The 26,290-nt window shown below is 44.6% G+C and overlaps 1 protein-coding gene across 1 annotated transcript; it reads left to right on the forward strand.

Annotated features, from left to right (window-relative positions):
• The first annotated feature begins 494 nt into the window (after nt 1-494).
• Nucleotides 495-26,222, forward strand: LOC149281246 (striated muscle preferentially expressed protein kinase-like). The gene is made up of 3 exons (XM_089499460.1): nt 495-921; nt 25,445-25,534; nt 26,128-26,222. Exons 1-3 carry the CDS (start codon nt 495-497, stop codon nt 26,220-26,222), a joined length of 612 nt encoding a protein of 203 aa, XP_089355586.1.
• The last annotated feature ends 68 nt before the right edge of the window (nt 26,223-26,290 follow it).

Genomic DNA, 26,290 nt, shown 5'->3' on the forward strand with positions numbered 1-26,290 from the left:
AGCGCTCAGCAGGTCTACAGAGATCTCTGTTGCAGAAGACAAGCTGAAGGAAAGAGGGTGAAGGAAGAGGGGGCACAGACCTGGGGTTATGTCCGAGGGCAACTACCACCAGAGGCCGGACTGAGAAGAGGAAAGCACCTGGTTTGCGGATACCTGGCAAAGGTCTTCTTCAGGATCAAGTGGACCTCGTTTCATAGAGCGTTTTCACCTAGGAGAGGATAGCAGCGGTCTCTCCTGGCACCCTGAGGCTGTTGCCCCCTCGTCTGCAAGAAGAAATTAGGTAGAGTTGCTCTGGCCTCAACTTCCATTTACCGGCTTCCTTTAGAAATCTTATGCTCAGCCTGACGTCTGCCGTTCTTCCGTTACCCCCGCCGCCGCCGCTTGTAGGTGAGGGCCCAGCGAATTCCCGTGACGTCGAGTCCAGCTTTGGTTACGCGCCAGGTTCACCCAACACCGCTAGCCCCGTCTACTAAAATAAGAGTTTGCGTTTTGCCATGCACCGTGCCCAAGTGATGATGAACTTGGCCAAAAGCAGGGAGGCAGCCCCCGACGCGTCTGCGCCTCCTTCTCGGACCTTTGGAAGAACTTTAACTGCTCCTCCAAGCCCAGGAATGCCCCCTAAACGTCCCAAGGAGATGGGGGACTCGCAACCCTCACCTCCCCAGTTTATCCGCAAACTAAAGAATGCGGCGGTCGGCACCGGCTGTGATATCCGGCTAAAGGTGGCATTGTCTGGGCACCCTCAGCCGACGCTAAACTGGTACAAAAACCAAGAACCTCTTAATCCTGACGGAGAGGAATACGGAACGCTGTGCGTCAGGGACACCAAGATGGAGGACGCTGGCGTTTACACTTGCGTGGCCCAGAACCCTTTGGGAGAAGCCATCACCAGCGCCGTGCTCGCCATCATCGAATTAGAAGGTAACGGGGGGTTCGATTGGTTTGACGAGGGGCAGTTTTTGGGCACCGTCGCTGAGCGTTATTCATCAGGAACTTTTTGCACCTGTTTTTGGGGGGACAATTAAGTATCCATGGTAACATGTTTCATAAACGTCGACGTATTAACTGTAGGCTTTACCGATTGAGTATTTTTTGACACTGAAACAGTTAAATATTTTTAAATGATATTTGGGCTGATTGTTGAAATTAGCATGAAATAGATTTTAATTAAATATTTGGTTGTATTTTGGATGAAAACGGCTCGGAATCTTGTGTGATTCCAGTCGGTGGAAGGAAGCGATTATGAAAGTTCTGCTCTTATTAGTCACAAAAAGACTGACGGCCGAGTGTCCGATGGATAATGATGTCATTTGCACCTGCCGCTGCGTACACGGCTCGGTGACACCGAAGCTATTCTAGACTCGCGGAATTTATACATCGACCGTCATGTCAGCCGCGCTCCCAAGCCGTAGAGCAGAAGAGCCACCGTAATGTAGAAAAAACACCCATTTTACATGCAGATACCGAAAAGTGCATTTATTGCAGTATTTTATTACCGAACAGCCTCCTGTACCTCCGTACCACCTGATCTGGCACCAAAAAGTGCGGATTCCGGCATATGTCGTTATGAGGCCGCTGGCCTTAAAGTGATAGCGTCCTGGGGAAAGCCTAAAAAAATCCAGTCGTGTAAACTTTTGGTGGGTTGTGATGAGAAAAAAAACAATAAAATTTAACTAAACATCATGAAGGGTCAACGATGGAATTTCCTTCTGCCAGAGGTTCCGTGGTGGGCCCTGCACAATGCATCGTTCACATGGTGGCATCCGATGACGGCAACTCATCATTAGGGCAAAGTATTGTCTTCTTGTCTATAAAGGGTTAATATTCCCATGACTTTTGGCAGTTCCTGGAAGGAACATTCAGGCGGTGTGGGGAATGAGACTGACCGATGACGGGATCAGTCATGTTGGGATCTAAGAACGTTCCGATTATTAGTAATTCATTATCCCTCCGGTTATCGGGGAGTAGAAGACGCTTGGGGTAAATTGCGTTGACAGGAAGACCACGTCCATCACAGGACCTTACGAGGTTCCTCGATTCTCTGCAGAGTATGCGATCGTTCTGCAGATCACAAATGCTTTTCTTTGAGGAGACATCCGAATTAAATGACTAATTAGTACAAAATCAAAATGCTAATTAAGGTAACTTTCCAAAGAATTGGCCCGCATTAAATATACATTATCCAAGGCCAGATCAGCCCTTCGTCCAGGAGAAGCTCCCTGGAGTTGGCCAAAGTAATCCAAGGTGACATCCAAGAATCTGGGACGTTCCGCTCTTCTGCAAACTCACGATTTAGTGAATATGCGATTAATGGGGCGAGATTTCTTTTTATGCGTAATTAGTAAAGAGTACGATCTTATAGAAAGTACGTGACGAGAAACTGTAACAATGTCTAAGTCACGCCAACAAGTGCGCCTGATGCTTTCTAGATTTCATTCTAGACCTTAAGGTCCTCCTAAACTGAAGGGACTTTCAGAATTGACCATTTTTTCTTATTTCAATTTCTCTAGAAATTCTGTAAATAGGTCACTTTTACTGACCCCGTCGAAATGGTAACAGACCCTCAAACCCAGAACGTTTCCTTCTTCTGATCTGACGAGACGTGTAAAGCACGATTGGCTATGTGGTTCTCCGTATTAACTCTTTCATTGGCCACCCTGGGTAAAGCCCGCTCCGGGGTGGAATTTCATAATGGCATTCCAGAACTCAGCATTTCATTCTTACACCCGCTGCCCCATCTCCCGGGAACTGCCCAGCAGGGCACACGCTTATGGGGGCAGTTTGTGCAATCAGTGCAGCTAGAGGGCAAAAAAAAAGCCAGGCAGATAGCCAAAGTATGACATTTCTGGCAAGTGATCGTGTCTGGTGGCTTGGAAAAAAAAGTTTGTATCTCAAATTACACGGTGTGTTTGCTCCTCCAGGGGGTAAATATATCCCCCCTCAGTATAAGTGATTTAGACAGGAGTTTGGGGGGACTTTATAAGTTACCATCTTGGTTGTGAATTGTATCTTACCAGGTATTGGCAAAGTAAAGTGGGAAGAGCGAGGACCAGGCTAGGGTTGGAGGAGACACGTAATGATAGGGCATGTATTCACCCCCACGCTTCTCCAAGCCGCCACTAATGGTTATTCCTCCCCTTCTCCTGCGGTCCTGGCTGCCCTGGACTTCACTTTAAATTGTCACCCTACAGCCAGCTGTCAGGGTTATTTTTAGTTGTTTTTTTTTTCTTTTACCATATGTCTTGCTTAATATAGGCTACTGTTTGTGATGTGTCGTGGTTTTTTTTTCCCCATTGGTGGAAGGAGGACGAGGAGGTTCATCATCTGATACAGAATGGCTCCCTCTGCTCTATCACTGACATTTGCCCTACCTCACCACTTGCCCTCCCTTTTCCACCTACGATGCTTTAGCCACGCTGCTCCCATCGTATTAAACCAGTGAGCGTCGGGTCTCTCGCCTCTGCTAATACCCAGGGCTGGACTGGTGATGATGGCTCAGCACCGGCACTTTAAGGCCAGCAGCCATATGATGACATAGGTAGCCAACGGCTGGATATGCGCGGCTGCTGGCACAAGTTAACTTAATTCTGATACAGAGAAGTATTCCGCATTCAGAATAACTGGGCTCGGCTACAGAGCGGTCACCAGGAGGACCAGGAGATGAAGGATATCCGATCAATAGCATTGAGTATAAATCACTATAAAATAATGCAAATAAAAACATCATAAAGTCACGCAAACTTTTTTCTAAAAAGGGAGTATTTTTTATCAGGGGCATTAAAAGGTTAATAGAATTTGTACGATTTTTTTCAAAAAGGATTTTTTTTCCCCCCTGATGGCAGAATTCCAAGTAGCTTAATTAGGGGTTTTTTTTTTTGCCTTCTTTTGGATCAAGAATAGGAAGGTTGGGTAGCAGGGTGGAACTTGATGGACTTTGGTCTTTTTTCAACCTTATGAACGATGTAATTATGTAACGCACGGGGGTATTCAGTAACCTGCTGATTAAATGTCCAGGCAGTTTGGAGCGGAGACGCAATCCCTTACGATGATACAACATGGAATAGGGTGAAATTATCGAAACCTCGCATTTCCGTGAAGCTGGCTGAATATTCAGGTCATTATTTTTTTTTTGCCTTGATGAGACGATGAAGGATAATAGTCTGAATGTCGCTGGTTCAGATCCAGGAGTCCTGTCCGGGCCTGTCTGTAACAATGTCTGGTCACCAAGTCTGCATCCTACACATCGACTAAATCCTCAAAATCAGTTTGCCTTTAATGAGTCAAAGACAGTAACTCAACTCGCCTGCCGTAAATGTCGTTAAAGTCATTTTTGGGGATATTGATGAAACGCAGTCATGGGATCGGGCACTCGTAGGGAGAGAAGAAGAATGCCTGGGTCAGCCTTCTAGGCGTTCTAAGGGTGCCGTCCAAAACGATATCAATGTAGCAACCCTCAACCATAAAGATCTACTGTGACAGAATTAAGGAGAAACTCTTATTGGGGAGAGTGCAGGTTCCTTCTTACTATCCATCTGTGTCTCGTACATTCAGCCTCGTACATTCTATCTACCCCATCCAGCACATTCCAACGATCCAATCCAAAGTTTCATATTACTCGATCCTGCGCATTCGTATCCTCCGACGCCTTTACTCCGCAGCCTTTACGCTCATTCCTTTTTAGACTAAGTAAGGTGTGCATTCTATCCCATGCATTCTAACCAAAACCAGTAACCATTCTAACTAAACTACCCCTACACACGCAGCGTTAATCCCATCAGGTAAAACCTGCCGACGTTCCAAGGGTTCTGAGTGGTGTAACTGATGGAGCGTATATGGAGGACTACTTTTCAGGGAAGGATGATCTCCAGTCCTGAGAAGCTAAGACGAGGAGACAGGAGAAATACGATATGTATTTTAGTGAAGGATCCAAGGGGGTAATACATGAAATAAAATCGTGCTGATTGGACCATTACACTGTGTGGAGGAATTTAACGAATGCAGAAGGAAATTGGGTGATTTCTCCAGAGGAGGGGTATTTGCCGATGGCTGCTATTTAGAATACAGGCATGTTTGTTTTAATGGTGCTTTAGTTGGCTCGTTGCTCCCCCCTGTTGACTGTAACAGTAGGTTTGGGACCTCAGAGGTGGGGATTTTGTGATGTGATGATGTGGAGTCACATGACCCAACAAATGCACGCCCCTGAGGATCTCTTCCTGGAGTGTTATGTGGCACACCCCAAAAGATTTAGGCAGGGTCATTGAGTAAATGAATCATGGGAATGTTGGTGGGATACTATGGCTCATTTTTCTATTCTTTTGCCCCTCTAGAATGTTGGACCCCTTCCTCCCCCAATGTATTCTATTGCACCCCCTTCACACCTAAAACCACCCCATCCTCCCACTTTTAAATAGCGTGTGGTGGCCAAAAATGCAAACGCTAAACATATATCCTGCCACTTTTAGCCACTGTGTGTATCTGGATTTAGCTAAACGTCCAGCTGTCTCACACCTCGGCGAGGAGATCGACCGAAAACCCTCTACATAATACCGAGGGGTTAAACCGCAACACACACTACGGAAAATGTGACGCCATCACTCCGCTCCGTCAGATGATTTGGGGCATTCACCATGCGAGCTTGGGAACGAGCCAGATATTGGGGGATGTGATTGGAAGCGGGTATGGGATCTGCAGCCGTTCCATATCTACGTTCACCTCCGGACCGCTCTGTATCAGATTATATTAATTAACGAAACCAAAACTCCAACGAGGGGGCAGAAGGAGAGGGAAGAGAAAAGAGCCCCACCTGCTCCAGTCTGGTTAATGGGGACCCCCGATCTACTGTTTTATATTTTTTATAAATATAAATTTCTGCTCTGCATGAATTTGACGACGACTCCCAAACCTTCTACTTAACGGGACTTGTCTCAACTCTCCGGCAACTTTAGTGAATAGACGTACAGCTGTTCGGGGGAGGCAGGTAAACTCAGTCCCTTTAAATCCATGGATTTAAACATTAAAGGGACGCTCCGGGCCGTCGTAGACACTTTAATGCACATTATCAGCATTTTGTCCCCACGTCTAAATGCATGGAGGGACTCTACAGACCCCGCCATATGCATTTGCCTCTTTCCCTGATCCTCAGCTGCTTAGCTTGCAGGAGATCTCTCCTTCGTACCAAAGTGCATGCGCGCCATACCCAACATCTGCCAGCTCCAGATCCACAGTGGGGGTCAGATAATTCTCTACCAGGCAGTCATACAGTATGTTAGCAGCTCTCGGCCCCCCTCCCTCGGACCCTCTTCCTCTCCGTCAATCCGCGTCCCCCTGCCTTCGCTCTGTGGTTTATTTTTCACTTGGGAATGTGTCAGTCCCACTGATCCTCATGGGGCAACAAGCTCTCCGGTTACCCACAGCCCACCTTCTTCCCTCTGCCCTAAATATAGATCATGCCCACAGCCCTCAGCTATCTGCACCGCGGTGTCCTGAAGGGTGTCCGCAAAAGTTCCTTTCCATGTCTTCACCAAAAGCTTCACTAACACCCCACGTGGGGCAGATCTGCTAAGCAGCACAACACGTCACATCAGGGCAGAGAAGACCACATAGAGAGAGTTCAGTCCTGAAACCCCTGTTACTCCGGCTCCTGCTTATCACGCAAAATCAACTCCAATGTGAACTTTAAAAAAGGAGCGACGGGAACTACATGGTTCCTGTAAAGTAAAGAGTTGCTCCATGTCAGCCATAGAAAGAAAAAAAGAGCACATCTGGTAATGATGATACCTTTATTGAAGCACAATAGATTGCAAGCCTTCAAGACTATCTAGTTCTCTTCTTCAGCCATATAATATCATGGTTCCTTTAAGGCACTGTAGATAAATATTCTTAATTGTATTATTATTATCATTATTATTATTTTTACTAATAACATTTTATATAAGATAGGGATGACTGTTGTAGCTTCGATTCTCCGGGCTAGGCTTAACTCCCCATTAAAAACCCCCCAATAATGACACCGCACACCATAAATATGGATGAGAAAAGGCCACAGCCAATTTTATTTATTAGAGTCATTGTCACGCCAAAACCTGAAACAATAAACATCGGTGCGTTAACAAGGACAACGACTCAAACACCAACATGTAAATATATACAATAAACACAAGGCACACACCAAGCTTGCCAAGCAATCCAGGTACCAGAACCAAATGCCACTTAAGGAAGGGACATACCGAGATGCCCCCACCCTGACCTGAGGTTCCAGCACTGACAGCCAAGAACCTCCCACCAGATGTTACCAACCATTCACTTACCACCACATTAACCCCCTGGATACCTGGCAAGCTGCCGCCCCACAGACTGTGACAAACGACACAAACCAACAAACAAAACAAAAAGGGAGGGAGGGAGGGACACGCAACCAGGTAAGCTAACCACAAAAAATGGTTCCTGAGCCCGGGAAAGCAGCCACTTATATAATCTACCCCCAACTCCACCCCCGAAATTCCCGCCAAAAAGCCTACCCCTCCTCCGCACAACAGTCAAGGCCCACTATAGCCCATGCTGGCCCCCCCGTGGGCATCAGTCTGGAGTGTTAGTTCGCTGAGATCACTGAGAGGTCCCTTTAAATGTATTTAAATGTCCTACTTGCAAATACATTTGGGGGTCCTGCAGAATACCCCATATTTATTTGCCCCGTCCCCCCTTCAGGATGGCCCTTTATCACTCCCATCACTTCTGTGTTCCAATGGCATGTTGTGTTCGCTGATCCAAGTTTAAAAGGCTAATTATTGGTTAGAAAACCCTTTTTGTAATTATGTTACAGCCAGAAATTTCCTTGTTTTTCACCAAAACAGCTCAGTGACCCCAAAGTATACGTCTAGCATTTGGAAGAAACTTGAACGCGCACCCCCTGCCATTTTTGTTCCGCCGAGTTAATGGCATCCCCGTCAACAAAGCCATTAAGACGTTTCATGCAAAGCAGCAGAAATAATGAAAAAACAAGGAAAAGAAAAGGGGAAAAAAGGGCAGAATTTCCGCTGAACGCACAACGGCCACCAGCAGACATAATGAGTCGTCACAGAATGGAAACCGGGGGAAGCCGAGACGTTTAATCCGGGGGGGGGGGGGGGTAACGTGGATAATATTATCATTAATGATGTTTTCGGCTGGTTGGACGCGGTGAGTCACTTCTCAGCGCTCCATCCACACAAATGCCTCTGTCTGAGTTTGGACTCCCCGAGCCATCCTATTCCGCAGCGCTGTACATAGTTTGGTCATGAGAAGTTTATTTAGAAAGTATTTTATTATGTGATAAGACCCATTTTTTCTTTTGTAATCGGTCATTGGTCTCGTCTTAGATTCAGGAGCCGTATGTCTATCCCATGCATGTTTACATTCCCTCACTGTATTAGCCTCTATGACATCTGCTGGGAAGCTGTTCCATGTATCTACCACCGTCTTGGTAAAGTAAAACTTTCTTAGATTACCTCTAAGCCTCTGACCCTCTATATCAACTTCGGTACTTGAGAGATTTCTTTGTTTCTATGTAACACAGGTGAACCGATCACTTCTGCAGCGACCAAACGGAGTCTCTCGGGTTCTAAAGCTCTGTTTCATGATTATGCGCTAAACGGAACATCCTGCTTTTCTCCAGGAGGGGGCAGCGTAGCTCCCGTATATTTTTTCGGCACAGTGGATAGAACTCACCTAAATACATCAACTCTACTAAAACATTGTATCCAGTACGCGGTGCTTGTCCTACTTCTTATAAAGCATGCCGTGCGCTTGAAAAGTTAATTATAAAGACCAGGTCAAGGCTGGATGTCCATACCTGGGAACTCTCAGGTTTTTTTGCCCCAATCTCAGGGTGAAGGGGCAGATTCTCGGGGTCACACAGTCTGGATCCGACTCCTTCATATTCTCCCCCCCGCTGGGATCATATATAAGACTGCCAACTGGTGCTTTTGCCCCCAGTATGTTATGGTCGATACCCCTGCTTGAATGCAGGTGACCCAATGAAGTGTATCTTCAAATAATGACGCGTTTCCATGGCGACCGGTACTAGAGTAATTTGGTGAGACTTCATAGAATCTTCACAAAGGGGCTATTAAAGGGTTTATATTTTAAGAGTCTCAGGGTCCGCTCATTCAGAAAGTTCCCAGGGATGATAATATCGATTCCGGGTAAACCTCCATGTGTTTGGTGCAGTGCAGAGTACACTGCCAGCGCTGTTTATGCAAACGTCCATTTGGGGATTCCCGGGGATTTGTTGATCTCCACACTTCTTTTTTTTCTCTTATATGACTTTTTTCAAGGGCGCGGATGACGGGAGCAGTTTGTGTTGCCATAGAAACTGACAGATTTGCCCCCCCCCTCTTCTCTTTCGTCTGCGAGGGGATAACGCATTGATGCGCATGATGAGGGAAAGCAGTTACTAACGCACACTGAGCCTCAGGGGTTAGCGGACTATTACCCCCTCCACAAGGCAAAGCTACCCCGAACAACACAAACCTCCCCGCACAGAGAGGAAAGGGTGCTCCGGGAATCATTTTAGGCTCAAAAAAAGGAGTAGTAGATACAGATAGCTTACGCTGCGGAAGTCTGCGGCTAAAAAGTCAGGGCTCTACTACTTTAAGGAAGTTGAGACCTGTGGCAAAATGTGGCAAAACTAGCATATCCTTTTTCTTTCCTCTCCCACTTTCTTTCTTCGCTCCTTCCAAGGGCTCCTTAAACCAATCAGCAACAATCAGCAACTCACTAGGGGAGGAATAAACACGCAGATGGCTGCCATGGTTGTACAAGGACTTGTGGAATTTAGAAGCTACGCAGATGAGCCCAGTTTCTGTTTAGAAGTTAAGAAAGTTCTGCGATCGGCCCAAGAAAATTTACAATCCGCCACAATATCCTTCTGGTTTAAGGCAAAATCCTGCTTTATTTAGTGAATAGGAACCTGTGAACAGATTATTCGTAAATTTGGGTTGTTCTTCATGCCTGCGGTAAACATTGTCCGCATGTGTCTGGTTGCTCTAGAAAGAGACATAAGGGGGTTCTAGAGTGTGGGGTTCTAGAACGTGGGGAAATGATTTCAAGTTAGTGTTAAAAAAACTAAAACGAGACAACTTCTAAGAAATACGACGATGCTTAAGGTCTGCGGACGGTTATTCTACAGATTGAAAGACTTGGTGGCTCCTTTTGTTTTTAGCTGCTGTCACAATCCATGTCCTTGAAGGGAGGCTCAATAAGATATAAAAGCGATAAACAAATCAAAAGAGGACGAAAAATAAAGAAAATGAAATAAAAATGAGACAAGGACTGGCCGCTCAGGGACCGTTAGCTCATGAGCAGAGCGTGCAAGCGTTGGCTGTAATGAAAACGTTGGCTTCTGACATTTACAATAATTGCTAATAATGCACCTGGCAGGGGGGTAAGACGGTTTATTGACAGCACGGCGTCTGTGAAGACAAAGGGGTTGGGAAGATTACATCCCAAAAGGACAATGCGGTGGAACTTGGTTTATCGGAACTCCTTCATGAGTCAAGAGAAGGTTATCAATGACCTTCACAAGAGCGGCGTTGGGTGACCAAGTGGGTCCAAGGCTACTTATACATTCTGAAGGTGTGAACACGTCTCAAAAAAGGTCCACGGCTACCTAAAGACTATTCATAAAGACTATAAAGGTTTGGACCAAGATAAACTCGGATGCAGCAATGGTTTCCAGATAAATTGGCCAAGTTGCGTTGGGACACAGTTGTCCTCTTCTGCACATTGTCCTCCAAGATGGTGGCACCAGATGATGTTGATTGGATCAAGCTGAGTTCCACCAAGTTGGGACGCAAAATGCAGCTGCTTTAAAGTGAACGGAGACTCAAGTCCTGGAAATGGACATCTCATTCCAGGGCAAGTGCTTAAGATCACAACCAGGCCGAAAGAAAAGACGACCAACCGGAGTAATGAGGTTCTGCGAGGAAGACCGCAGTGCTGTAATCTCTCCCGGGAATAACGTATAAATTAGAATGAATTATGTATTAGTATTACGCAACAAATTGTGCATTTTGAGCATCGGGCGGCGATGAAATCGATGCAGAAAACGGATAGATATTTTCCTTATGCTTCCGGAAGATAAGACGGAAAGCCATGAATCACAGATTCACACGATTGAGCGAGAAATGAGAAGCAACCGACGAGAGGTCAGTAAGGAGGCGGAAAAGAGAGAGGAGGAGAAGTGAGAGAGGAAGGACGGAGACAGCTGGGAATGGCATTACGTGGATGCTCTTTCTCGCAGTCAGCAGGCTGCACCTAGCGATACTTTTAAAGACATAGATCTCGGATCCGCTTTTGTAGCCTGCTGACAGATCCTGCGAGGAAGAGGATTTTCCAAGGACTAAGCATTAGGAGGAGAACTCTGGTGGGATTCATTAAGACTTGGTGATCGACCGGTAACGAGCCCCCCATAATCCCGTCCCCTCTCATTGTATGGAGATAGGAGATACAATGTTGCTGTTTCGCGGGTTCTTATGGTGGTTGACACGTATGTCCGTGTTCCGTATGGTCGTTAGAGAGAAGAACCCGCGCCGAGGCAATGTCTTCCACTCATCATATCGGCGTCGGTCAAAGAAAGGATGATTATACGTGGAGACGGACTAAACGTGATAAGTTATACATAGGACAGGGCCGGTGCACGGACATACTCTGGTTTTTTGGCATTAGCGCAACTTAATAACCACAAAAAGCTAAGAGAGAAAACATTCCGGCTTCTTCTTAGATTTAGCTAACAAATACTAGACAGAAAGCAGGGCTACGGACAAGTCAGCTCTACACCAACACACAGGGTAATGCTAAAGAACAATGCGAACATAGACCCAGAATATTCCGGCAGAACGGCCCCATTCGGCCCCATCTAGTCGCCCTTTTCTCCTGCTGTAAAGACTCAAACCGCCCTCTTCCGGGTATTAATACCACTCGCTATACAACCCAGCACCCTGCTTGTGTTTCCTGATGCCTTATTGCCTTATCTGCCTACCTTAAGCAGGCAATAATAATCGTCTCTTGTAGATATCTAATACTGGGCGAGCGATGAGTACAACAGAAGCCGAGGACCAGAAGCTGAGGGTATTTATAAAGATGGCGGTGTTAGGCAAGAGGGGTGGCTGGGAACCCCAGCTGGTTTTGGTGCTAATTAATAACCAGGCCGGCAGGAGTTTTGCTCGTTGAGTTCATCGAACGCCCTGGAGAAGCTTCTCACCGGCAGGCGGGAAATCAATGGTCCGACTGACAGCCGCGTGAAACGGATAAGAAGGGAAGAAGACCGGAGTCAGCAGGTGTGAGGCTGTGGACCGAGGGCGAGGACCCCAAAAGTTACGGTCTATTTGGATTGGATGTCATACCCTGTACCCTATAAATATAAGAGGGGGGGTAAGGTGTCCGTAAAGCGTTATAATCTGAAATACGACGCGGCAATAAACCCGGAATGCATTTGGATTTTTATGGAGCAGAACACAAGCTGTAAATGACACGAAGGGCGGCGTGAGTGACGGGTGCTCCGTGGATAAGCGACCAGCACGCAGATATCTCTGTTTTATAATAATTTCTTCATAAAGCTGCTGTTCCACTTCTTAACCAAATGCAGCATCAGAAACATCGTTCGTCCCGCTGCTGAAAGCCCGAAACTTGCACAGAAGGAAGCTTCATTTTACTTATACTTTTTCTTTGGCCAGCCGTTGGTCTCGTCTTAGATTCAGGAGCCATACGCCTATTCCATGCATGTTTAAATTACCCTCTACCACTTCGGCTGGGAGGCAGTTCCACACTCTCGGTAAAGCAAGCATGATAATAGATTGAACATCTCAACTAAATTGGGTTAATTTGTATGAATAATAGAAAGAATAAAACATTCTCAGCCGTTGGCCGATACAAAAGTCTCCGCTCACCCGTGTATTAAATACCGAGGAGCGTAATACACAGCATCACGCCCAGGCGTGTTATCGATCCACGGACATCTGATTGATATTCTGCCGTCAATAAATCCTCTCCTTCTGAAGGAATAATTCAGTTTTCATTGTCTTTGGTTTTGCTTAAAGATCAAGAAAAACGTTATTAACGAAACGTTGACAGCGATGGCCTTTTTTTTAATACCCGCCCATAACCCGATGATAAATATTAGCGCCGCTCGAGCCCCCTGCCCGCCGTTCGCATGTCGGCTTCGTGGAACGGGCCACGTTGGTACAACGAGACTTCTGTCTTAGATTTGTAGCCAGATTTTTGTTGCACGAGCCAGATTGCGGCGGCATTCGTCCGAATAATGTTCCCGTTGGCTTTAATGTATTCGTTTATCGACAACAATGTGGCTTTTTTTGCAGTTGATACAAAGATCTGGCATCTGCGGGAGAGTTAAGGAGGAATGATTTAGGAGGACGACCAAAGCTGTCAATACAAATGCCAAGGGATAAAAAAATGTCCAATTTTGGGCAAAACCACCCTTACCCGTAGCCATATCTGGGAACTCTCGGGTTTTGCCCCGGAGTCTCAGGGTTTTTGCCCCAATCTCAGGGTGAAGGGGCATATTCTCGGGGTCACACAGTCTGGATAGATAAGACTCCCAATTGGTGCTTTTGCCCCCAGTATGTTATGGTTGATATCCCTGCTTGAATGCAGGTGACTCAATTAATAATGAATAAGTCAAGGTTTCCAAAACATTGCTACATAAAATCTACATGATAGCCATTAAATGGTTAAAATTTAAAGAGTCTCAGGGTCAGCTTATTAAGAAAGTTCCCAAGGATGGTCATCACCCTGTAACGTAGTAATTTGGATTAAAAGAAGACACAAGTCCTTCAGCTACCTCTGCTGGGAGGCTGTTCCACTTATCTACTACCTGTTTCTCAGCACCGTCCCAGAATCCTTGCAGTAACAATGAGTCTCGGGGAGAGTGACCTGTTTAAAGTGACGGGTAGATGTGGAATTAAACTGTATCATGTCATTACGTTTAATGACTCTACGACTCCATTAACTCTTCGGTGCGTGAGAGCTAAGCACAACGTTGCCTAGTGGTTAACCTTTAAAGTGCCCACTGGGGGGTAATTTAAAAGGAACAATTCTAGTGCAAATTTTACTGCTGTCTTATCACCATAGCAACCGAGAAACTGTTCCTTCTGAAAGGACCATTCTGCTGGTAGCTATGGTGATAACATCACATTTAGGGCCAGAATTTTCTTTCTATATATATATTATGTAGATATAGATCCCACGGTCTCTTTACAAAGTTAAAGTTCACTTCTTGCCACCCTGGTGTAAAATCCCGAGATGGATACATTATGGCCGGCCGCGTCCTGACCATGCGCAATAATAGGGTTAGAGGTGACCGGCAGACAGGACACGTTCATCCCTAACCCCGGCACAAATGCTTTCGCAGTCCGGTGAGACAACAAACCTGTTCCCAGCCACGCACTTTCTGTCTCTCCTCCCTCATTCACTCCCTCCTCCCCACCCTTCCTCTCTCCATCCCCCATTCCTCCCCCTGGCTCTCTAAGCATTGTATTCCCGGCTCGGCTCAGGCGTTGGGAGCGGCAGGATCACGGCGGCTACCGAGAACCGACATCCCTTCAACCGACCGCTCCGAATCCCACATCTGCCCCCTTTTTTCGCGCCTTCCCCGCGTACGTCTTTTCATTGGGGAGCACCGGGATCGGAGTCCTCGCTCCCTGCCGCAGCAGCAGGCGCCAGAGAGAAGCGGAAAATCCTCACTCAGGGGGTCCACCTCTCCCACCAAATCCCCCCATTCTCCGACATGAAGAAGAGTTGGATGAAAAGACGTTCTCAGGTGAGAGAGGAGGGGGAGAGCGGGGAGAGAGGGGTGGGAGGACGATGGAGGAGGGGATTGGGGATGAACATGGCATGGGGTATAAAGACGGCAAAGAAACAGCTTGGCCAACTGTGCCAGCAGTGGGGTTAAGGGCAACTGGCAGTGGGCAGGAATGGGGTCCATCAGGTCCACAGCCAAGCGTCATGAGTATGAGGTCTCACTCTTACACACGCTAACACCTTGTCACTGCTTACCCATTGTACAGCCCTGCGGAATATGATGGCGCTATATAAAACAATAAATAATAATGACCCCCGATAGCCCCCATATCATACTATCTGTATAAACATCTACCCACAAGAACACCATCGTACTGCGATGAAATACCCCAAACAGCGAGACCCCCCCCAAACTTACACCTGCCCGTCCTCAAGCTGCGATGCCCCCGCACCAGTAATAACGTGTTTGCTCGGTGAACGCATCACATACTGCGTGTTACCCCGTTATCCTCTAATATTAGAGTCCGATAACTCATCGGGTTACATAATCCGCTCCCGCCAGCCGCGCCGACGCTGATACATTGTAACTTCTTATCACATAAACCTCTTTACAAAGCGACACATCGGGAGTCACGTTAAAACAAAAAAATATTCTAGTGCGAACTTTGAAAAGTGGCGTTACCATCGTATTAACCAATGGAACGGTCCGATCGGCAGAAGCATTCTATCGGTTGCTATGGAGATAACACCACTTTTGCACCGGAATTACTTTTTTTTATATATATATATACAATCTCCATTGTGCAACTTCCAAAATGAATAAACCAAATCCCCCCAAAATAAACCTATTCCCCCTAAAAGTATCATAGCTGCTGATCTCTAGATATTGAATATTTTTATTTTAGAGGGGAAACCCCCACAAGTTTTATTTCAGACTTTTTTCAGACTTTTCCAGACTCTTATTCGCTTCCAGATAACAACCAGAACCCAGATCTTTAAGCCGATGAGCCGACATTTGGCAAAGTCAAGAAAGAATTCATTTTCTTAAGGATCTTTCTATAGAATTTCCCCAAGAGATGTTTCTTGAGTCCAGGTAGACTTGGATCCTAGAGGTTCTTCTGGTATATAATGGAACATCTTTAACTCATTGGTGCTTTTGGAACCTCGTTAATTATTACATGACCCAACTCTTTGCATGTTTGAATTATTGTATTGATGACAGGCTCGGACTGGCCATCTGGCAACCTGAGCACGTACCCGGTGGCCTGTTGGCCACGGGCGCTCCATACTCATGGGTTGGATATGCCCGATCTCAAGCTATGTGAGTATAAAAACGTTGCGTGTGTATCCAGCCGCACCTACGTCCTTTAGATGGCCACTGGCCTTAAAGTGCCGGGGCCGCCCCATCATCACCAGTCCGGCCCTGATTCGTGAGACTGGTTAAGCTAAAGGGTTTTAACAAGATTGTTCTAGAACACAGAAAAAAGGAGGGCACTCTGCAGTTTAGCGCTAAGTAGGGCACCAAGGTATATTAACGTGTCATTACTTCCCAAGCTGAGCACAGCGCGGTACTCAGTAACCCACCGGGGACGAGTTAATGGGATAAAACGCTAAAACCCGATACATTTCAGGAGAGGGGGGGAGGCTAGGATTCGGAACGGATCTCATAGTCCACATGCGCCACGCGGAAAGGCGTTGAATTCTATGAGCAGCGCGCCAGTTATAATGTAGCTGAAATGAAATGTAACGGGGATATTAGAAGAGTCATTTTATGCAAAACTTGACAGCACCTCTGAATATCTGAAATTCCGATTTATACGTCTTAGATCTGAGATCACGCCGATATGTTTTAGAATATGGCAGGACCAGGCCGGTCACCTGGCAAGTGCCCAGTGGGTCTGAGACTGCCGCTGCAGCTGGTGGCTGGAAACACGCGTCCACACCCTGTCAGAGTATATAAGCAGAAGCCTGGAGCATGACTATGGCTGGGAACTCTTTGGGTTTCGGCCGGAGACTCCGGGTAAATCGCCATTTCTCCGGGTCTCCGGGTCACCGCAGAGGAACTCTGGGTTGGGGGAATGGCATTGTTGCACGCCCCATTCCCCACCCATGACCACTCCAAAAATGGGCAGCTTTCCTATTTGCCAGACCACCCACTGAGACGAGCAGATCTTGTGAGCTTACAATCTTTTCGTGACTGTGCCCTTATCCCAGTGGCAGCTGTAGATTGTTTGGGGGCATAAATTAAAAGATTTGCCAGCCCCCCAAAAGTAATAATTATGCATAAAGCATAGAACGCAATGTTCCTGATCCCAAATGCTTATATATTATAAAGAATCCCTGCCATTCCCTTGGCAGCTGCCTGCATTGGAACCGTATGTTGCTATACGGTATCTCGCAGCGAGTGTCAGCTCTTTTGTCGAAAACCCAAGTACTGGCATTTTTAAATATATTATACAGGAAAGGGGATGATGATACAGGGATGATGTATATATATATATATATGTTGAAAATCTCTTCTGCGTAACATTAAAAGAATTCCACTGGAAGATTCTCATTATCTATTCCGCCCGCTACGTTTCCCCGGCACACGCTTTATAAAAAGCTTGTCGGGCCTCGCGTGCGCGGGGAGGTGAAGGAGCAGAGAATGGCTGTCTCAGACGGAGCGTCACCGGCACGATCTCACGGGATCTGTTTAAATTCTATACCCGCAGACGGTATGAGTCAGCAGAGAGAGCGCTCCGTGTCTGCCTCCCTCTCCCTGCGTTAGTCCTCCTCGCAGCCAACGTGCTTTTACTCGTGTATTAAATCGGATGTCAGTAAAGCCGCGGTGGGCTGCGCGCGAATGACGGGGGATGTGGATCATTCTTCTTTCCGTTCTGATTCCGGTAGAAAATTCTGTAAGGGATCCTATGGCGCTCGTCGTCGTTTTTGGAGCCCATCCTCCGAGGCTGTAGGGAAGACCAGGTTTTCCTGAGACATGATGGCGATTGTTACAATTACAGTCGGAGGAACCCTCAACCCCTGGGCAGGCGCATGGTCATCAAGGACCACGTTTGAGTCCCATATTTCAGGGTGATTTCTCTAAATGTAAAAACCGAGCTTAACGCATATTCATGATATCCGTGGGTTTGACCCGGAGTCTCTGGGTTTTTGCCCCAATCTCAGGGTCTCAGGCTGAAGAGGCAGGCTCGCAGGGGCCACACAATCTGAGCTGGCTCTTTCCTATTCTACCCGCTGTGATTATAGATAAGACGCCAAGTCAAGGTTTCCATTTGAGTGACATCTGGAGACTCATTACATCGAGTCGTCACGATGGGCTATTAGAGGGTTAATATTTGAAGGGTCTCAGGTTTCCACTCATTTAGAAAGTTCTCAGGTATGATGATAAGCCTGGTTCTGGTGATACTCTGACCCTTCCAAGAGGGCCGTTCCAAAGCCCTGCCTCTAACAACAGCCTAAGACAAGCCTGTCCCTCCTTGGCCATTAGAAATGGGGTTGGGTTGTGGAAACGGTTCGCTATCAGGCAACCAGGGCTACCATTTCAGTCCTCCTGCTTAGTATCCGTGGAACCCGTCAGATCTGCAAGCGCAAGCAAAACGTCCCTGCTGCTCGTTATAATAAGATCCAGCAAACTGATCAATTAGGACATGTTAGCTCTGAAGCTTCCCAACCGCGCAAGCACAATCTGTGGCATTCATGTGCTCAGTGCTTAGCGGACCCAGAGTGGACACTCCGGCAATTATATTCACTTTAACGCATATGGTAGCTGCGCCGGTCCCTTTCAATTTTGCTGAGGATCCAGAGACCCAGAGAAGCGGCTCTTCACCCGGAGTCTCCGGTGCAAATCCCGGGGAGTTCCCAGGGACGCCTCTGACCCTCTAGTTTTAGGTGATGTTCTAACATTTCCCCTCCTGTTACTTTGTAACACTCGTAGGATTAAACGCTACATGTCTCTAACACGAAGGATGCTTTAGGCAGGTTGTAGGGACTGTCTCTTTCGTGACAGTCCCTCCTCGCCGGCTCCTCTGGGATGTCGGTCGGGCTCCGTCTTATGGTTTAAATGCCGCTGATCTAACCGCGAGCCAGGTAGTCATTTGATTTCTGTGGTTCTTGCCGTCAGACAGTCGGCCGGCTGCACCGGGGGGGTCACTTCGTGGCGGCATCTCTTCTGTTTGCCAGAATCTTACTTTATTAACCCTTTCCAGTGATAGCAGAGCGCCGGACATTCTTAGGCATTAGCCCCTGGAGTTGAAGGGTTAAACGGCGGTTCTTATTCTTCATGTGTCTTCTTCTAGGGACTGTGATGTTATTTATCTCGCCTTCCAGGTAGTAGCGGAAGAGTAGTCTTCATTTAACCTTTGCTAAACCAGTCCCAAGGAAGCCGTTAACGCAATAGCCCTCCAGCTGCTGTCTCGTTATTAACCCCACAGCTGCCACCTTCCTCTTATGGAATATTATGAATAAAAATACTATGAAATACATTTGTTTCTCACTTCCAATTTTAGGAACATTTAGTGGTGCTGTCAAATTGCCGCATATGATACACAAATATTCCTAATGTTACATTCTGAACTACCATTGTTGCAAGGGGTTAATAGTTCTGTGGCCCTAAGGGTCCGTTATCATGCAGCGCCTTACGAAAAGGGAACCCGAATATATTTGTACGCTAGGGACCAGTGCCAGCCAGGGCGGCCATCAGAAAATCTTGGGGCCCAGTACAATCCTAAAGACAGGGGGCCCTTCCCCGCCCCCTTCCCATGCTCCTCCCACCACATAGCCCCATGCTCCTCCCACTGCACCTCCCCATGCTCGCAATGAGACCACTAGGCACTGAAGTTTGCAAAGGGGCCACTAGCCTAAAACTGGAAAGAGACCATCCGGTCCTGGGTAGCAGGCCATGAGGGCCAATGAGGGGGCTCATAACTCAGAAGCATAAGCCACATCCGCTGCAAACATGCAGAGCATCGCGGCTCCTATAACGGCCAACGCTGCTCCTTCCACTGTCTTATATAAAATAACTCTGGAGACCTTTACAGACAGTGACAGGGTCAGTGGCCGTCGCCATGGTGACGGAACCAGAATTCTCACTGTGATCATTATTAATTGATGCCGTGTAAATCACCCATTGGGATGTATGGGGAATCGTCTCACAGCCGGGGGGGGGGGGCAAAGCAGGGATCACAGACGGAATTTCCTAGCCCCCCCAGGTCTTTAATCTCTCCTCTCTCCTCCTTAGAAATCGGGACACTCCCGGAGGGTCTTCGGACGCTTCACTCATGGTGCGTTGCTATATCATCACTCTTTTGACCCGTAATCTCACGTTTTACCGTATCATCCATCCATTTTTTTCTTGATTTTTATTTATTTATCTATTTATTTTGCTGATCATCAGACTACATCTATATTTGATGCTCTTTAAGTTCCTTGGTCAATGAACAGCTGAGCGAGCGCTCTTTTATCCATACTTAGCCGTTTTAGAGGTAAATAATGGATCGCATTTCCTTCTGGCACACGAACAGTTAAGTGAAGCCTGTTTAGCCCATATTTAAAGAACAATTAACCACCAACACTTAATAAATTTTAATTATTGGTTGATTCCGATATCCATACTTGCCAAAAATGATTAACTTGCTGCTTAGGGGTAACATCTTAGCAGTTACTGGTAGTTTATACAATCTTAAACACAAGTTATGACCCCGTTAGATTAATTAAGAACATAAAGTAAGCAGAATTAAAAACACAAAGGAAACAGAATATCCCGTTAAAGCCATGAAGGGGCCAAAACATGGGCAAAAAGAGGCATAATTTGCCAGAACCTAGGGACTTTTTCAGAAAATTTGGGATAGTTTGCATATATCTGCAGGCATCTGGTCATTTACGTATCACAAAATGTTGCATTTTCAGCCATGATTTCATTCGGAAGAATTCATTATATGGAGTTAAGTCAGTTTGGGAAGACCAACCTTCTTTCTTTCCACGCGTTTCTGCTGGTAGAGGGTATTCAGAAAGCGTTTCTGTCTCTCCCACACATTCCGGAAGGCGATGCGTTTTGTTAACACTACAGCAGTCGGTGGCTTTGTGGTTATCCACATCGGGCATTTATTAACAGGAGGGATATGTAATAAAGAGGTCGTTTGGCTGGCCCTGTATAATGTATAGATTACATTTATTTATTTTTTATTTTTTTTACCCCAGTTGCAGTTTTTGCCCCGTAATATGATGTTTTCAGGCAGCTGCATATCAGCCATTTGTATGATTCTCGCTCTGTTATCTGATCCCCAATCTACTAAACACCCTCAACTCAGAATGGCTCGGTCTTAACCACCCAGCCAGACTCTTTGATTAATAAAAGTCTATGGAGGAACGGACTTTATTAGCATAGCCATAAAGCATCAGCTCAGTGCGGTGTTTGAGCCGGGAAAGTCACCCAAAAGATCACATGACTGACAGCAACGGCAGCTCCAGGTCTGCAGATAAAGGGAGTTTATTGGAACAAAATCATACATTAAATGTTACTTTTTTTTTCTTATATAAACAAAGACAGAAAGTGCGGAGAGGAGCTTTTCTCACAATCTAAATATGTTTCATGGGCCGGGATCTATTTCCATATTTTCTGAACTTTAATTAAAATATTTCTATAATATATGGAAAGTCCGTTGGCCGTATCCCACCTCCAATCTGAATTTATTTTCCATAATGTATCTTCTTCTGGCAGTAACATAAAAAAATGCTGTATTAAAAAACAAAATCCTTAATATTGGCATCCAAAATAAGACCGCAAATCGCCATGGCAACATGTGCCTCGCTAAAGACGCCAAATGTATCTTTTTCCACAACCTGCGAACCTTGGAAGACAAAATGGTTCTGACTGAGGCGTTTTCTACAAATTGTCTTCGGATTATTTCACGCATTTTTATTTTTAGCATATAGATCCCACCAATTTTTCTGATATAAAATATACATTGTGATTGATCACCGAGTAACCCTTTGAGTACCAGAGCGGCTTTTATGTGCTGCTCACCACCCCGGCACTAAGAAAATCAATTTTAACCTTTTTAGAAAATATAATAATAATAATAATAATAAAAATAATAATAATAATATTAATAATAATAATAATAAAAATAATATAGTAATATTAATAATAATAATAATAATAAAAATAATATAGTAAAGATGCAAAGATTTGGCATCAGAGTGAAGGGGTAGATTCTTGGGGTCACGCTGTCTGGAGCTACCATTTGAAGCTTTTCCAACCAGTATGTTAGAGTTGTTATCCCTACTTGAATACAGGTGACTCAGTTAAGTGTATCTTTAAATAATGACAAGTCAAGGTTTCCATAACGCATTTGGCTAATCACTACATAGAATCTTCACAATGGGCTATTTAGGGGTTAATATTTCAAGAATCTCACGGTCTGCTCATTCAGAAAGTTCCCAGGCATGGCTATTAGGCGACTGTTGGCCTTAAAGTGCCAATAAAAAAAATTAAAAATAATAATAAACTAATAATAATAATAATAATAAAAAAAATTCTCTTAATTATAATAATAGTAACAATAATAATCTCTTAATAATAATGATAATAATTGCTTAATATTGATGATACTAATAATAATAATGATAATAAAAATAATAATAATTATAATTTGTATTATTATTACTATTATTATTATTATTATTATTATTATTATTATTATTATTGTATAGATCAACTTATTTTGTCAGGGACCCTCTGTGGCATCGACATGACGCTTTGGGAATCACTACAGTGTAGAATGTTTAATTTGTATATGATGTCCTGATGATGTCATAACATATTTGTTTCTTGAATTAGTGCTTATTAGTTATAATGCAGCGATCCTCTCTATTAATTTTATCGCTGCCGGTGTCCCTTTAAAAGTGCCTATAGCCCCCACGCTGTGAATACTACGGGCAGACAGAGGGAAATTACATCTCTCGTCCTGCGCGGTTTTAGGGCGACAAGGTGACTGCTGCAACTGAAGTGGAATATTTTGTCTTGGCTCAGACTTATTTAGCAAAGGTTCTTATTATCTGAAGCACCTAAGTCTCAAACACAGGGCGCCGCACACTTGCTATTGTCATGGATACACTAAGCCTTTCTCCATATGAGAGTGGCAGACAATTCTAGAATGTTCTGTAAAAAAAAACACAAAAAAAACCTAAGACTGGATTACGCCTTAAATACGCTTGAAATAATAAAAAGCGCATTTTCAAGATGCTAAAATTAACAGTTTTGGAACCAAATGTAGAAAAAGAAACAAAATTCCTGGTACGATGGGACATCCGACCCCTTCCCAGAAATAATTCTTTAATTAAGTTAAATTTTATTTCTTTCATAATTCTTGCAGGAATATTTGTCACGAAATTAGGCACAGAAACCATAAAAATAATCGTTCCGGTGTTTTTTTTTATATCATTAAAACATCAGAGGAAAGAATAAAAAGTTAAAGTCTTTTTGCTAAACATTTTAGAGAGCGCAAGTAATGTTTTTGCCTTTAGTGGAACAGCACCTTTAAAAGTGAAAACTTTCCAATGTATGAATAGTCATGGGGTCAGATTGTACGGATCAAAAAAAAAATTTTTTTGTGCCTCTCATAGCTATTTAAACCAGAGGAGTAAGCAAAGCATTATACACCACCCTGGTTATACACGATACAGGGCCAGCCAAGCTCTTCTTACAGCAGTGATCACTGGGCTTGGACCTGCATGATGTAAAATGAAGTCAAGGAGCTGAAACACAACTCTACTGTAAACTCTCCCTTTAGTGAATAGACAGTTATCTCCACCCGCACATGTCTGTCTCTTTTCTAGGGTCTCCTTGAGAATGTCATAGAGCGTAGTATTTGTAAAATGCAGCTCTGCTTTTATTAGTGACCTCCAGGAATTAAAAGCAAGAATATCCATCGTATGACATCATAACCATTCCAATCTCCAGCGGACCAACAGCCGATGTCACTCAGCGCCCCCTGGTGGCTAAAACTAGCAGCGCCAGAGTCTTACTAACAGAAATGTCTGAGAGATGATGTTTGGGGATCTGTGTGTTGTATTCCTTGTGCCTTTACTAACAGTTTGTGATATCTCTCTCTCTCTCGCTGCCCCTATGGAAGCGAAGTATTCCGCTCCTGCAGGAAACACAGCTACGGTAGGAACACCACCGCTTTACACTAATACCTGTCCGTGGAACTCGTCTCTCTCGTTGTTTTTGTTTGGGACGTGATTTTGTTACATTAAATGAATTCGCATTGGCATTGGTGACCATTTAGTGAATAACTAAATATTCACCGCTGTTCCTATAAATTATATACATTTATTAATAAATGAGGTCATGCGTAATAGATGACTGGTTCTTCAGTGTTTTCAACAGGTATGAATTCATAGAATTATGTAGATTTTTTATTTTATTAATTTTTGTCACCATTAAACGTATTTTAGTTCCAAAATGTCTATATCTGTTATAACTATTAAAAAAATAAATTTGAAGGACTGAGAAGAAGTGACAGTAAGTAAAATGTGTTATATGTATAAATATATTTATTTATTTATTGGAACCTTTTATTTTTTAATATTAAAAAAAGGTCTTAATGATCGAAGCCATCTTCTCAGCGGTGACAGTTCTTCTTTTAACTCATTTCTTCAGTTTCGACAGTTAATTAAACGTCATGGTTTTCGCCAATAAACGCTGGAGCAGCCAATCCGGAGCTCTTTGTTACTGAATTACAACTCTCATGTTCCTAAGCCGGTTTATGGCTGACCAAGCATTGTGGGAGTTGTAGTTCACCAACAGCTTATTATAATCTTGAACTCCTGATGTGAAGAATAGCAGATAAATGGGTAATCTGCGCTCTTTACTAATGGATTCTACAAAAAAATATCTCTAGCCAAGTCACTTAGCTGTTAGCCGCCCTGGAGATCATCGGTGAATCAATACATTTCTAGAGGTCTATAGATTTCTCGCTGTCTGTCAGTGAGTAGTCGTAGTCTCAGGTGACTTGTGGCTACCTAGTAGGTACCTGAGGAAGCCAGTCCTGATTTTGGTTCAGGTTTGGTAAAGAGCAACATTTTTTTTTATTGATTGCATTTGCCATGGCAACCTTGCTTGCTGCCGTGGAACGTGAGTGTTTGTAAATGTCATTGCAGGAGGTCGGTATGGTTTTCATCCAGCGGAAAGATTTACAGAAATATGGATTTTTATGAAAATACAATATATATATACAGAGCTGTGTCCCCGTTAACCCTTTCAGTGTTCTACCCTTAGTACAAAAAGGTTTAAAGATTTTTTAAGAATAAATGCGCCCTATATATATATAAAAAAAATCATCAGGGGAATAACCCTACAAATAATTAATTCACCAAAAATATATTTGAGATGTAATGTGAGGTTTTACTTTACTGTGGTAGATAAGTGGAAAGGCCTCCCAGCAGAAGAGGTAGAGGCTAATACAGTGAAGGGATTAAACATGCATGGGATAGACATACGGCTCCTGAATCCTTAAGAGAAGACCAAAAACTGATTATGTTTTGAGTCTGTAACGCACAAAAGTTAAATAAATCTCTGGGTTTCAAAGTGAATACTAGAATGACTTCATACCCATATGAATTAAATGGCATTTGGCATTTCTTACAGACTCTGAGCCAGGAGAAGAAGATGCTGGGGGTCCCCAATTACAGCGTACAATCCGTGCACCAAACAACACGCCTCTCGGGACCCCTTCAGGTATGAAGCTTAGAAACAAATATTTAGGGAAATCATGATCTGTGTATTTATATAACTGCATGTTTTTGAAACATACATTGATAACGATGTACTATTAGCACAGATACAAAGTATGATTAAATCACCTGCTCAAAGTCTTCTCTCAATATCTCTCTCCCCATTTTTATTCTGCATTAGCATCATTTGCACAAATTCTACAAAATAAAGGAAGTGACTTATAAAGTGGAAGAAAATTCTAAAATTGTAAAAGCTGCTGTTATTATGTTTGTGATGTCATTTTCTGCATATACTGTGTCTTCGCACACGCCTCCTTTTAATGCCCGATGTCTGGTTTACGTTTTCTTTTTTTGTAATTTTGCATGAAATAAAATGATTATTAAACCTCCCATGTTTTAAAAGTATTTAAATGTTTCATCGCATTCCCCCCTCCCTTATCTCCTCCAAACTATACATATTGAGATCTCTTAGTCATTCCTGGAGGGAGGACATTGAAGAAATCTCGCATTACGCGACCAGCTCAGCTCTCTGGGCTTATGCCGAATGTCTCATCTTTAGTGAATAATGAATAAACCCCAGGCATCGTTAACCTGAAGGGGGCGCCGTGCTGCTTGGATGGCGCCTCGAGCCCCCTGCCGCTCTGGCAGCTGTTATTTCTTCGATGCGTTTGGCAGCCAGCGAGCTGCAGTGAGCAGACGGCGTGCGGTTATTGAGAGTACCAGGTGTAATGTAAATGTGTTTAAAAGCAAGATACTATGA

This window comes from Sceloporus occidentalis, unplaced genomic scaffold, assembly GCF_023333645.1.
Source record: "Sceloporus occidentalis isolate IW3139 unplaced genomic scaffold, rSceOcc1.0.p SCAF_136, whole genome shotgun sequence".
In the NCBI taxonomy this organism is placed as follows: domain Eukaryota; kingdom Metazoa; phylum Chordata; class Lepidosauria; order Squamata; family Phrynosomatidae; genus Sceloporus; species Sceloporus occidentalis.